The sequence below is a fragment of the Sipha flava genome, unplaced genomic scaffold (genome assembly GCF_003268045.1).
Source record: "Sipha flava isolate LNK unplaced genomic scaffold, YSA_version1 89_pilon_pilon, whole genome shotgun sequence".
NCBI lineage: Eukaryota > Metazoa > Arthropoda > Insecta > Hemiptera > Aphididae > Sipha > Sipha flava.
Genome location: NW_020273631.1, coordinates 971,695 through 987,837, shown reverse-complemented (window position 1 = coordinate 987,837; position 16,143 = coordinate 971,695). Strand labels below are relative to the sequence as shown.

Here is a 16,143-nt window from a genome sequence, read left to right as displayed (position 1 = left end):
TAATCAAATATACCCCTCGCTGAGATGAACCCTTTCCGCAACGACCAACTGCCGTCTAACGCGCATGCGTGCGTGCGGCGGCTATATACCTACGGTTTTTGCAGGAATTGTTATTTTTCTTAGCGTACTCGCAATAGATACCTATATATATATTATTTTCATTAGAGTGTTTATCATCACACGCCAGCTGACAGCCATCAACGACGCAATCGCGTCCGATGCATTATTACACGGTACCTTGATAATCTTGATACTTTTTTTTTTTTTTTTTTATTATCATTAAATATATTTTCACACTCAAAATAATATTAAGTTGAATGAATCATACTTTATTAATAATTTGCCAAAAAAAAAAAAAAATACAATAGAACTGATTTGTAAAAAAAAATCCAACGAGAGGTGGGTGGTTTGGCAAAATGTATATTTTTCATTGTGTGATTTAACCCTCCAACCATGAACAATTGTATTATAATAATATACAATATTCGCGTGTACGACTATTTAGCGACAGTATGCCTCGCGAAAAGTATAATCATATTTAAGTATCTTCTTTTATTTTTTGAACAAAATCTTTTATGCGCTGTCAAAAACTCCGAAATCGACAAATTGACCAAGAAACGGACTAGACTGTATGTTTTTCACTTTACATCTCCGATACTATTCGCTATAAACGTGTTCGCATAAACGAAATAAATGTGATTGAGGCCGAACAGTAATAATGGGTAATCAATAACATAATCAAAAAAACGGATTTATGAGTAAATGCATACATTTATTAAAATAAATATTTGAAATCTAATAAGTAATGTCCATGGTTTAAATCTTATTCTTATTAAAATAATGCTAACTTTATTTTAATGTGCATTTGTAATTTAATAACAAACAATTTTATTAGTAATAATTATTTGTATTCTGATTATTTTAGTGCAAACAGGTAAATATGTTAAATTTGAATTCGATATCAAACTAATAAAATATTGATACGTGATATTATTAGAGATAATTAAAATTACTATTGGTCGGCTAAATAACTACAATAAAAACAAATAATAAGATTTCCATACACCTTTTTTTTTTCCATACAATAATATCTAATACAATGCATCTTTTTTTCTTTGAGCTGTATTCAATTTTGATTGCATTTTTATAGATAAATGGACTTTTCGTAGGGTTTTAAAGTATTTTTATACGAGCACATTTTGTGCGTTTATCGTACAAATAAATTAGTTCCCAAATAATATAATTCGTAATTATATTGTTGTCCAGGTTTACAAAAATGCGGTTACACGGTATAATTGTTCTTTTTTTAATATGCGACGCTGTCTTCGAAATACCCATAAAAATATCAGTCGTCCTCGCACGTCAGGAAAATTCGTAGACCAGACGAGTCGAATGTACGCGTTTCAGCACTCGAGAGATACAATAGTCGTTTGACGATTTTAATAGAGTAAAAAAAAAAAATTGTACTCGATTATAGGTAAACTTATGTATAATATACGAGTATAGTGTGTAGGTATGAATATTACACGAAAACGTATTAAAAACATTGATCTTCAGCAAAGTCTCGGTAAGGACGTCAAGAAGAAAAACTATATATTTTCAAAAGTTTGTGCCATAATGTCATTTTCGTTATTCCTTTACACCGATGTGATTGCACCGCGGTGCCTATGTGTTTTCTGCAGTCGCCAAAAATAAAAAGCTATTTGATTAATAAATCACAAAATGGCAATGTGTTTACTTTTTATAAGATTTTAATTGAATAATAAGAAAAAAAATGTGCGTCAAATGTACGTATGATATATTTATATACACATATAAATTTAAACATCAAAGGTTTTTCGCCCTTTTTGTAAACGTCAATTTTCTTCTCGACCTTAAAAAAAAAATAAATAAATAAAAACGGATAAACGTATATAATATTTACGCTGGTCGCATTGAGAACGTTTTACGTTCCAGTAATCGGTAAATTGAGTTACGCTCTAGAAAAATGGATATAAATTGAGTTACCGAAGGTATTTTGTATTTCTCTTCATTCCGGGTTGTTCATATATAATAATCATGTTTATATAAATATATATATATATATATATGGTACATTTTGTTTTATTTTCTCCATGCGACGGTCATGCTGGTTTTCCTTGCCATGCTTTATTAAGTTTACTTTCATTTTTATTTTATTTTCTTTCACCTCCTAACCTAAACGTTTGCGATAATAATAATAATAATAATAATAATAATAAAAAGAAAAATCATTTTCTTTCAAACCTCTATGAAACTGAAAGGTGTGAGACATGTTTTTTTGTTTTTTTTTTTCTAAATTGCCAACCTCTTCGTGTTATAGGCACTCTGATCTTATCGCCATTTTCAGAGTCTATACACAATTGCCACTACACGAACCCATAAGAAATTCATGATAATACGAACACGTTTAAATATATTGTTTTCCTGTGCATTTTTTTTCATTTAATGTGTCTTTGGCAGACTTTTCTGTTCTTTGTGCTCGCATTTCTTCCTGATCTTTTATATTCTTTACCATCGAACTTTTCTCCTTCAAGTATTATATAAACGCATGCACGAACCTAATCTCGTCACGTTGAACACTATGATTATAATTAAGGTAATGTTCATTTTTTAATTCTACTAGAACGCCGTTATCTATAATATATTTCGATATCCTGATCACGGAAAACTCAGCGCAAATGAATGGGAGTTTGTAGTTTGTAACAAATTAAAGATAATTTGTACCACTGTAGGTAATCAAAAGTAGTGTTTGTAATTTTCACCCTAATAATGGTTGGTAATTTGCACCACCCTCAGGTAGTTGAAAGTACAATTTGTAATTTGCACCAAAATGAGTATCTATTTGTTCGATTATCGATTATTCGATACTATAATACAGTGGGCTCTACTTAATGTAGGCACCGGTTAATATAGGCATCCGCATAATATGGACACTCGTTTTGATTAGCCAAAATATTTATTTAACCATAAATACATATGTTTTACTTTTTTAATTACTGGTATAATCGAATTTTGTTGTATCTATGAGATTGTGTTTATTGAAAGTAATCAAAAACATAACCATTTAAACCTTAATGGGATTTTGTTGACTAAATAAAAGAAAAGTGATATAAATAAAGCCATAGACGGTACTGTAACTAGATAACAATAATTTCTGTCTTAACGTGAATTTCAACGTGATAATATGCCTCAAAAAGATCTCTTTCTAAAAGAAAAGAATCACGATTTTAGACCAAATGAAGTCGCTTTCTCCAGGCACTTCACAACCTTCAAATTTCAAAACAAAACTTCAATTCAAATCAAACTGGCAATCAATTATTTCGGGGCAAATTACAATCGAATTTCAAAAATATTAGTGTAAATTACACATGTATGTATTTCGGGTCAATTTTAGTGCAAATTGACTACAGGCAAAAAAATAAATACGATCACATGTACTCGACGTATTGTTAACGTATCTTTTACACGGAATCCAATATTGCTACAAGCACACACCGGAATCAATGTATTACGTACATATATTCATACAGGGGATGGATAAAATTCGTAATTACGTATATTTATGTCAGGTGTTCATGTTTTGTCCACCCCCTGTATGTATGTTATTAATTGTATTCGTCTTATATTCACCTACCTGTATTGGAAAACGATGCGCTTTATATTTCTGCCGTTTAAAGTAACTATCGGGACTTAATTATTAGAATTAACTGTACCATACAACACAGGTCATTCTGGGTGCAATAAATCACTGAAAGATATAAAACTTTCATGAAGAAAGTCTACGACGATAATGGATCTGAAATTAATAAATTACCACTACATATCTCCCATGTTTTATTTCTTATGTAAACCAGGTAATATTATAACATTTGCTTTTGCGTTTTTGTTAAAAGACTCATGGGACACATTAGTCTAAGAACACCATGATGCTATGAAGTTGTGTTGCTCAAGCGTTACAATACCGTTATTTTACTTGTATAATATGTTACTACAATTTACCCTAATTTCAACTCTTGAATAAACATACACGTATTGATATGATTTCCATGGGAGTTTTTATATTTCACTGTGAAAATAGTGCGAGTTTTCTCTATCCAATTCAATACTATATAATATATACTTTATATTCTTCTAACACCCTTTAAAATATATAGGCTGATAACATTGTAATTTAATACTCTTCGTATAGAATTTTATATCTCCTGTAAATAATGTTTGCATTCCCTTCAATAATTAAATTAATGTTATTTGTATTTTAATTTATATTATTTTAACACGTATCCCGTGTTAGACTTATTAAACGAATTCCGAAAAAAAAAATGTAAATACGTCTGCAAATTGATGGAAATTGAAATCACGTTATTTTTCAGGTGTTAAAAGTAAAACCTTACCGTCAATTGGATTTGTGTCAGATATAAGGCTATAAGAGCTTTTATATAAAATGACAATAAACCTTAGTTTTTTTCATTTCCAGACTTTCAGTTCTCGTATTTTTATTGTTCATCCTATTGTTTTATTCGTAAAAACTTATTGTAACGACTAGGGGATGATGTTAAGACGTATGTGTCAAGTTTTAAGAAAAGAAAAATTCTGGACCTGGCAATGTTATCGTTAACTTTACTGTACACATTGGGGTGAATCGCCGGGATAATAGAAGTGTTAAGCACCTAGAGTTTTAAGGTCAGCGCCTCGTCATATCTCCATAGAACAATTACAAGTTTGTTTCGCTTTACCTCCCTAACACCCCCGAACTACTAATAATTTAGAGAGCTGTTCTCACCGTTAACATCAACGTTCATCGATGGAAACCGACTTGACTTGAATCTTACCGGTCGTTGTGTGTTCGCAGGTGTGGTTCCAGAACCGGAGGGCCAAGTGGCGCAGACAAGAGAAGATGGAGGCGGCACGACTTGGCCTGAACGACTACGTGCACTCGACGATGACGGGCTCGTTGAGCCGAATGCCCGGCTCGAGCCTGGCGCTGCCGGTTGACCCGTGGCTGTCGCCACCGTTGCTGTCCGCGCTGCCCGGTTTCCTGTCGCACCCGCAGACTGGTTACCCGAGCTACCTGACGCCGCCCGTCGTGCACAGCCCGTCGTCCATGAAGTCACCGCCATCGCCGCAGCAGGCGGCCATCACGCCACCATCGTCGTCCTCGCTGTCCACGTCGTCGTCGTCCACCGCTTCCGCTGCCGACCCCAGGACCTCGTCCATAGCGGTGCTCAGACTCAAGGCCAAGGAGCACGTCGAGTCCATCTCCAAAGGCATGCAAATGGTCTAAGCCGGGCCCCCGCCGCAGCACCCAATCGCGTTGACGCGCGGTCACACGTGTAAATGTTGCGGTCAAAGTCCGACCGCCGCCGGTCGATCCTCGGTCGGATCGACGATCGACGTACGCAATCGAGAACCGTCAAAAATCCGAAATCTACTATCACTTTCGGGCTTCAACCGAACGTGTGCCAGGATGTACCTACGCATTTCATTGGTAAAAGCTGGACAAATATTAGAGCTAAAAATCGTTGTAACCTATCAACAATCGTTTAAACGGCATCATGCCGAATAACAATTTCCGCACGCAAATTTATAGATATAGTTTTTCAAAAACCAGTTTATCGTTTTGGGCGTATTCGGTTTTTACCGAATAAATGTGTAGCCTATTGTCAATGGCGTTGGTACAATATAAACTGTTTTGGGAAATGTAAATTAGTTATAAGTACACATAATCTTTCGACATTGTAACAATACCATATTATACTTTTGTTTTAAAGTTCCTTCGACGCTATCCGGGTTCTCGAATATTACGATCATTTGATATCGTACGGGGGGAAAAAAAAAACTGATTAAAATCGTTTCAAATATTGTATTGCTTTCGACATAGTTTGTATAATATAATATTTTAATGTTTTTTTTCCGTAAACGGGTGTACAAAAAAAAAAAAATCGGTCTTGAGGCCCCTCTACGATACTAATCAGGGGTGAAAATCCATTTGGGCTCGACCGGGAATTTCCAGGGTCTGCACACCTTTGGACGTCAGACGACATAAACTATATCGTTCTGGTACGTATACGTACGCAGTTTTAGGGTCAAAATAAAAGAGTCTTAAGAATAAAAACGTTTCGTTACTCGATCGCGACGATCGTGAAATGCATATTATACCTACTTCATTTGAACATCGTTTTAACCGGCCATCGAACTCCTCCCCCCCTCCGGTGATATATTTATCATTAATCCAAAGGTCAGCCAACCATATATTACACCATAAAGTTCCTTGTAGTTATATATCTGTCTGTTTAGCGTACGTGTGCACGTGCAGTCCTTCAACACTCATTCCATTGTAATTTATTTTGTTACCAAAAATTTTTCCGTCGTAGTTGTCGTCTCCGAAACCCCCGTGGCGGCTATCCTTTACTCACACCCGACAATACATTTATTAATAACATATATTATTTGTCAATTGCCGAATATATTCAAAATTTCGTTTGCGTTACGCTATAGTCAATTATTCATGATCAATCTATTCCATTTATTGTTTAAGTATTGTTATTGCTCCCCGATGGAAAATTAAAATAATTGAAATTGAAATTTATTCAACGTTATTGCACAACCGTTTTGCGTGAGATCCGCCACTGCGCACACCCCTTTCGTGTTGTCGCCGCGTTCTCGTCGCTTAAGACGTAACTCCTCACGTGCCCGAATGTGATTTTCGTACTGACCCTTAGGAGAGTGTAAAATTATTATTACTATTATTATTGTTTTCCATTATGATGTAATTATGTGTATATTAATATTATTGTCATATTTTGTTAAACTGTTCCTGCAAAGAAGTGGGAAAAAAGTGTATATTTAATCAATTGTAATAACTATTTAATACGTCACTATAATATTAAAATATTATCATAATATTATTGTATACGCTAAAAATCTGTACGCATTTCGAATCCTCTCATGTATAAACCGTACTTAATTAGATATTGTATATATGAATATATTTTATAGTAATGTATTTGTAAAATATGCATAAAATATTATAAAATATATGTTATATGTATATATTACTGTATAAGAATTAATAGAAATTAGGTATATAAGTAGAAGTTTTGTTCACGAAGTATTTGAAAAAAAAATAAAAAATATTGTCATATCTTAAATATTGTTTATGAATATTAAATTGAGCTAGTCATTTGAATTATTATTACTTTTAATAATTATTATTTTTTTTTTTTTAATAGCTATTAGTATTATAATAGATATATTCATTGAAGAGAAAGTCTATAAGGAAAAGTCAAGAGACTTGTAAATAATAATAAATAAATTAAATTAAATTAATTAAATCATAATAGCGATATGTTATCCTTAGAATACGAGTCCAATTGAATCGAAACAAAAAGTGAGTTTAGAAAAAAACTGTAGAAAAATGGATTTGCGTTCAATTTATTACCGATGAATAAAAATTTTTTTTATAGGCCATTAAGGCTTTTTGCCTTTTTCAATATTTTACTTAAACACAGAAATAATTCCATCCAAACGTTTGATATTTTAATATGTATCTAATATCAACTGTACCTATGCGAAGCAGGGATTTTCGAGCGTATTAAATCGTGCGAAAAACAAAATAATTATTATTTTTAATCCAGTTTGTACCATTTAATGTAATTTATGCCATTTATTGTCACAGCCCACGGACTATTGAAATCGCAACAGCAGTTTCGGGTACAGTAAAGAAAATTTTATGTTATCGTATTCAACAAGGGGCGGACTTCAGTTCGGTCCGTGAATTTTTTTTTTTTAAAGCCGCCTGAAAACCATTTTCTAACTTATTACACTATTTCAACATTTATTTTATAATACCACAATTTTTTTTCAGTTAAATATTCAAAACATGAACTATAACGCATAATATAAATACAAAACATGAATCATTTATCGAAGGATAAATAATTTATGTAAAGTGCTAAGTGATAAATCGAATTTTAATAATTATTCTTAGTGCGACAAATTATGTAATTACGGGCATTATTGTACCTAAACGTATTATTTGTAATTTAGAGATTTTAAATAAAGTAAAATTATTGTTGTATCAAAAAAATCCCAATGAAATAGAATTACGACCGAACTTTTGGACGGCCTAGCAGGAAATTTCCCGTTCTCCCCAACTGCCAGCCAGTCACCGATGAAGTTACTTCGTATCGGGTCGCACACGTACTGCGAATACTCATGTGTATTTGGTGCACGCGTTCAAACAGAACCCACTTAATTTATCCAGGGATGTTGATATTTAAATTCATCGGTTGGATGCTGTCCCGTTGCGGTGAGAATACGCAGTTTACCCGTCCTCGTTTCCGAACATTGTACCGTAGATAGAAAGTAATATAAACAGCACCAAACCCAATTAATTAAAATCAATTGGTCTTTGGCAAAGAGCTGTTTCAGAGATTCTTAATTTAGCGCGTTGCGCACCGTTCCGCCGCCGACCTCCCCGTCACATCGTATCCACCTCATTCATCCGTGCATCGCTCGTCCCCCCCCCCCCCGTGCAAGGATAAGAACATGGCAGGCAGTAGCGCCGTCGACGTTGCCGGTTGCCCCGCGGTTGAAACTTCTTCATTACTGGGCGGCAAACACTGAATTAGCATTTTATTAGCTTTTCCCGGAGCCGGAAAAACAACTGGCGCACAGGACACCGGCCTTTGATAGACCTTTGAGGGGATCCCAAAAACCAAGTCGTCTGGATGAAAAAGCTTCTGAAAGCAGCCAGCCTATCATCTAGTCTCCGGGCCATAAAACCACCCTCTCCCTCCGAGCCGTCCGATCCCTGCCGCCGTGCAAGGTAAACTCTGTTTTCGTTTCACCGCTTTCGCTGTCCCTCTTCATCCCTACCCCACGACCAAAATTACATTTTACCGTCTCTGCGCACACACACACGACCGTTTTACAAAGTTGTATTTTATTAAATCCTTAAATTAAATTTATATAGCTGCCCTCTTAAAGTATACAGTGCAACTTAGGTTATGGCTGACTATAACCAATGGAATTTATAATTTAATGAGACTTGAATATTTTATACTATCAATTCAATTACTGGAAATATTTTATAAAAAAAAAAAAAAAATGTACATTAGTCAATTATGTACATATATTTATATATAATATACATCGTTAAGATATTTTATTAGTGTATTACTAATATTTACATGGTTATCTTTTTTAAATCAATTTTATTTAATTTTATTAAATTATTTTATAATCTATTAGATATGATTTGACTAAAACTTTCATGGATCGCCAAAATAGTGTAATGTTATAGTTTACATACTTCTATGTCTTTAAAAATATATTCATGTATAGTATTATTACAATTTCAAAGATATAATTATGATTAAGAACTGCATTAATTAGATAAGAACTGCAATATTCAAATAATTTACAGATAGAGATTATAGAATACATTTCAAAACTGCAATTACATGATCAAATATCGATGAAAGTTATTAATTTATCAGTCAACATTTAATTTTTGAAATGATAAATTGAATACAAAAAGATAATAAAGGGGCGTAACAAGATTCCACCAAAAGTAGACCTTTCCCTTTTCCACCAATATCCGTTTACACAAAATAAGATAAAATACGTATACTTTTCATGAGTTTTTCGGAATGATGTAAGATATATATAAATATAAACACAATATAATCAATTTATATTGAATTTAATTGTATATTAAACCGATATCGTACTTATGTTTGTACTTTTACGAGTATGTCGATTAACCATGATAATATCTAAATAATCAAATACTTTATGAACAAGTGAAATGATGGCACAGTTTAAATAGTGCATACAACTGCGTGTGTGTTAAAATGAAACGTTCATCTTTTCACTTGTTCATAAAGTATTTGATTATTTAGATATTATCATGGTTAATCGACATAAAAGTACATACATAAGTACGATAATGGTTTTACATACAATTAAAAACAATAAACGTACAATATATGTTGATTATATTGCGTGTGTATATATATATATATATCTTACATCAATCCGAAAAACTACATGAAATGTATAGGTATTCTTTCTCATTTGGTGGAAACGGGTATTGGTGGAAAAGGGAAAGGTCTACTTTTGGTGGAAACATGTTAAGCTCGTTCATTTATAGGGAGTAACCGAATTGGTACTTTCGAATTCGTTTTTTGGTACCGAATTCGGCTTTACCTAATAAAATACTTTTTTCAGGCGGAAACCAATTCGGCACGTGGGTTTGGAGCTCGGGAACTAATTCGGTACCAGCCCATTTATATTGAATATATTAATAGTTCACATGGAACTTCAGTTTTAGAATTTATTGGGACGGACTTAGCTCGCTGGTCATCGTACAATTCCCAGATTCCGCCGTTTCTTTTGCAGTAAGCACGGTAATGTCCTATGTCGTTTATTTGTCCGTTTAATCCATGCGCGTGAGAACATATCCCTCTTAAATGGTACTGGACATTTTTCACTTTTAAAATTTGCGGCACATTTTCTAAACTTACTAAAACTTGTTGGGCCACTTCAGAATTGATATTTTGGTCGGTTATATTCTCTAAAATTACATTTAATAATATTATATAAATATTTATATGATATGAAAATGTTTCAGTAACGGTAAAATACCTTCCCAATTGAGTAATTCAATAAATAAATGTATTGCTGAAATTCTAGGTTCAATCGTTTTTATTCCTTTGCAATTTACTCCTTTTCGATTTGTATTCTGACACTTGGAAGTTTCAATCATTAATCTCGCTGTAATATCTTCTTCCAACAAACTTAAATTTCCATTCATTACAAGTATTGTTATGTACGACGATAACAAAGGATTAATCTTCGTACACGTGGGAACGGAGCATTTAATATTAGCTGTTATTGTGGGTAATTGTATTAACAATTCTTTAAGAACATTTTCCACTGTTGTTTCGCATGAAGCCAATTTCATGCCGTAATCTAAATACTCTATATTAGGTCGTAAATACTTCATCTGTAAACAAAAATAAGTTCATTTAGTTGATGTACATCACAAATTATTATATCAGAATTACAACGTATAATATCATAGAATCTACTATATGATTTTCGAAGTAACAATATAATTGATACAAAAGAATACTATAACAAAAATTATAATTTTTTTGATATCACAATGTCACATATTATAAACACATTTATTTACATTAATTGAATAAAATGTATATGTTATAAAACCAAAATTCTCATACATTATTCTTATGATAATAGAAATCAATAGAATCGTAGTATAATACTCACCTCACAACAATTGTTAAAAAAACTTTTAAGTTAAATTTTTTGCAAAAATCAACAAAAATTTGTGAATTATTTTTTGAAAAATGTAACAAAAATCATATTATCAATTGCTCGGATCGGTTTCTCTTTATATAAAGTAGGTACTTTATATATAATAAGCACCATTGCTTTATTATACATATATTATAGTTATACCAGTATTTCCGCTCGGGTCGAGTATGCTTTGGCGGAAATTCCATTTTTGACTATTCCAGCAATGAAATTTAAGAAAACGTTTCCTTTACCACCAACCGCAGTGTTATAATTAATGCTGTCGCAATATGCTACCATTAATATTGATGTAACAGAATCGAATGCACATGTGTTACACAGAATAACTTCTCCAAAGTTCCTAACCATACAACTTTTTAATTCTCCAGAAGGAGAACGTAGAGAACCATTTTTTAAAATCGGTAAAGTCTTATTTTTTTTCATATTATGTAATTTTTTTTGATGATTATTTAGGCTTGGATTGGACCGGATTCTCATCTTATCGGTTGACTTATTCCAACATTTAGTCGAAACCGTTTCTTCTGCCATAATCTCTACATCAAGAGAATATGAAATATCTGTTTCACTTATTTCTGGTATTGTAACTGAACATAAAGATCTGAATTATCACAGAGAGTAATTTTTTTAGAATTATCAGTTGAAAATTTACCTTCTGCACATTTTTTTTCGATATTTTGTATTGTACTGCAGTCCACAATGGAATAAGTAGACGAATGATTTGGTGCATCGCCCTTATCGAAATACCTATCATCATTAAATACTGGCGTGATATTTTCACTTATTTCTACATGGACAATGTTCACATTATCTTCATGATTTTTTGAATTTTTGTTCTTATTATATATTGACTTATCTTCTTCTATAATATCGTATAATTTTAATAATGATAAACCACGAAGTGAAACTATATGATTTTTTAAAAACAATTCGATATCTGAAGGTAACAAAATACTTTTAAAAATAACATTTTTAAATTCGTTTAAACTTGGTTTGACAATTGTTGGAGTTTCGGTTACATTTCCATAACCAAAATTGGCTATCATTATACCTGACTAAAGAGGTACTAAATTCATATATTTTATATACAAAAATGTTAACGGAAAATCTAAATTTTCACCGGGGGTGACGGCATTATGTAGGAAATCTTAATAGCCAACAGAACAAATAGAACAGTAAGAGTACTAATTCTGAAAGTAATAAAAAATGGTTGGGGTTGGTGTTGTGGCGGTACGTCAGGGGAAACTTTGAGACAACGTCTCCTCAATAATTATAGCATGGCAAAACAAATTTTTTCAAATATTTTCATATTTTTGAATGATTTATATATAATATTTACTATAAATATATGTATGTGTGAATAAATATTCTTTCCATCGGTGCACGTATGGTATGTATATATGTATACGTATACGCTCTGGGAAAACAGCACTACAATATTTTTGAAATTATCGATAACGATTAACGACGGACGATCAACAGTCTCAGTTCTAATATTATAGATGGCATATAAAAGTTCTGAGGAAGGAATCATAGCGATAATGGTTTATGTATGGAGTCGGTGAGACTAGTCTCAGTAGTTTATGCCACCGGGCGATGCGAAATTCTACTCGTAAACTTGTCGCGTTCTTGTTAAAAATTAAAAATATGGAATCAAAACAATATTCATTATAAGTTATTGGATCAAAAATATACCCGTAAATTTCAGTTTGTTATTTTATGTTTTAATTGTATCTATAAAATGAATATTAATTAATTGAAGTTCGAATTTAATTTATAATATATATAAGATACATAAGAATGTAAGAAACGATGTACATTTTATTGTACATTTATTCTCCCTGTACATTTTATTCACGTACCGCTACTGGGTTGGAGTGACGTAGGTGCGTATACAGTTCATTTTCGCGTAAAAAAGTTTTAAGTTATTAAACCAAACGTGTACTCCGATTCCTGTCGTTCATAAACTATACTAGACAAAATACATGACTGATCAGTATACCTTTATCGGCTGAAATTATTCGACCAAACTCCGATGATTGAACGAGCCGCGTGGCCGATTCCTCGTCGGTCTTTTCTGGATCCTGGAAAAGATAGATGGGCTGCACTTTACATATTATCTTACCACGAGCGACGGTCGTAACGGATACAAAAATACGAGAGACTAGCCGTTGCGTGACGCGTTATACTTTTGATCAAAATTACGTATCGGACGAAAACGATTGGTCGGATCTAAGAAATTATAAGGAATCAATGATTTATGTTCTTACGTTATCGAAGCGAACGTCCGACGTAGCGATTTCGATTTCGGTCGGGGAGACGACTACGACGGCGACTTCGGGTTGTTCAACGTCGTCGTAGTCGGTTGTCACCGAGGACTGCGTCCTGGAGTTGTCGTCGTCGACCGTGAAATGTACCGCTTCATCGTCGGGAAGCGTCGCAATGGCCGAATTATCATCTCCCTCGGTGGCGTTCGTGTCCACTTCGATTTCCGAACACTGCACGGCCACTGGGTCGACCACTACACCGTCGGTATGAATGGCCGTGGTCGAATCTGTATCGTCTACGTCGATAGCCGAACCCAAAGTGACCACGGTGTCAACGATTACGGCCACCGTGTCGGATACAATCTTGTCGACCAGAACCACAGTGGCCGAGTTGTCATCGTACACGTCGGTAGCAGAACTCGGCGTGACCGTGGTACCGACAACCGTGGTCGGTTCCGTGTTAGTCGAAGCGTCGACGAAACGAACGATGGCGCGGTCTCGGTCGGCTGTAAGCAGCCGGTCCTCTCCGCGTTCCGCCGCCCGAGTCGCACAACCCTCGTGCAGGTACCATTGGCATTCTGTTACAAGGACACAAGTTATAAATCACAAGTTATAACTGCGCGTAGGGGTGCACTACCGTACTGCGAACAGTACGGAGCCACTACAGAAGAACACGCGAGACCAACACACGTTCAAACGTACCGAAGCACCGAACCATGCGCGAGTACACGCGTCTGCACTTGCACGTGGAGCACTTTCTGAACCACCGGCCCGTTGCCGGTACGACCATCCGTTCGTTGCTTCCGAATTTCACTCGGAAAACGTGTCGACGGCAGTCCGTCATCGGCTCATTCAGTCTCAATATCCGTTTCAGGAAATACTCGATTACAAACGTGTCCATTTCTGTAGCGTTCGGGTGAGATGTACTAAAATATCAACAGGAGCGCAAACAAAAACGTACGACGTCAATGCGATATGTCGAATTAATGAACGAAAAGATTTCGGCGCTGTCGATAAGGATTTTCGATGTTTACTCGTTGCTACCGTTGTCTCGCATGGCAAGTGTTTTCGAGCCAAATCATTTTAATAACCAACAATATATAAACATATGATTTATATAATATCAATAGTGATTATTATATTCATTATTCAATTCATTATTCAAAACAGATAATATAATTATTGATATTTTCTTAATTCTGCCAAATATGATCTAAAGAGAACCTCTTGAAAACTGTTAATACGCTGCTTTAGTCTCTCTAAATTTAAGTTTAACTAACCGGCCCTGAAATTAACTGAAGTCACAGGAGCGTATTGCAAATCAGTCGCCATAGTAGGTGAAAAATGATGTACAAATTGTATTTCATTACTTCCTTTCAAAATTTTTGGTACGTTCTAATCATGAGCCCCTGATTTTTTTTGCTGAAATTCTACTTAAAATCGATATTCGATATTCAATGATATCAAATAATTGGTAAAATATTTGTAATTTAATCAATAAATTACAGTTATCTAATTATTGATTAGTACTATATATACTATATACCTACAGGTATACTTATTCTTTACCTAGATTGTATATACGTAAATATGCTTAATGAAACAGCTATCATATCAATCTCTTCATTGTATTATATATACTAATTTTTGTGCATATTACACGAATTTATTTTTTTTATTATATAGCTTTGGTAATATCAAAAGCCTAATAAAAATTAAAATGTTTTTCTTAAAATCGAACTATCAGAATCATAAATTATTTTAATAATTACTTTTAATATCACCAATATTAATACCAATATATTATTATATGTTCATATATTGTTATATTTTTAAATCTGTATATTTTATTACACATTTTATTATTTCCAGTTATATTGTATCAATATTATGTTACTCGTATGCCAATTTTTAAGATTACGAATAATTTTTTCCCGACTATAAAAACAAGCAATTATAATATAATTATGTATATTATACATGTAAAAATGTCATTTTTTTATGTTATCTATTCCTAAAAAGTTTGTTATTATTGATTACATAGCGAAAAGTTATCAATTATATAACATTAATGAACTATAAGTTACAATTATCGAATGCATTTAATCTAAATCATAGTGCACGTTAGCACGGATATTTGATAATATTTTAATCTTTACTGAACATGTCTATTAACCATTATAATATCTAAATTATCAAATACTTTATAAACAAGTGAAAATATGGCACAGTTTAAATAGTGCATTATAACTGCGTGTGTGTTAAAATAAAACGTAAATTTTAAAATTTGTAATTCTATGATGGCTATAGTTATCGAAAGTAAACGTGGAAATAAAACACTTGTACTAAACAACTTAAAATTTTTTATTGGATCACTTAACAAATATCAACTAATTATATATATATAGTTACAATTTACATAACTAAGGTGTCGTACATCATAATATATTATTTTTTCATCTTTTTATAACTGACCATTTTTTTTAAATAAAATTTCCAACCTATATTGTAT

At 33.1% G+C, this 16,143-nt stretch overlaps 1 protein-coding gene across 1 annotated transcript in view; it reads left to right on the top strand.

The window, feature by feature from the left end:
- Nucleotides 1-6,975, top strand: part of LOC112693648 (retinal homeobox protein Rx1-like) — a 46,427-nt gene extending 39,452 nt beyond the window's left edge. Inside the window, exon 3 of the mRNA XM_025568816.1 lies at nt 4,871-6,975. Coding sequence (XP_025424601.1) covers nt 4,871-5,302 — 432 coding nt within the window. The 3' untranslated portion in view covers nt 5,303-6,975. The remainder of the gene's footprint in view (nt 1-4,870) is intronic.
- Nucleotides 6,976-16,143: the final 9,168 nt, after the last annotated feature.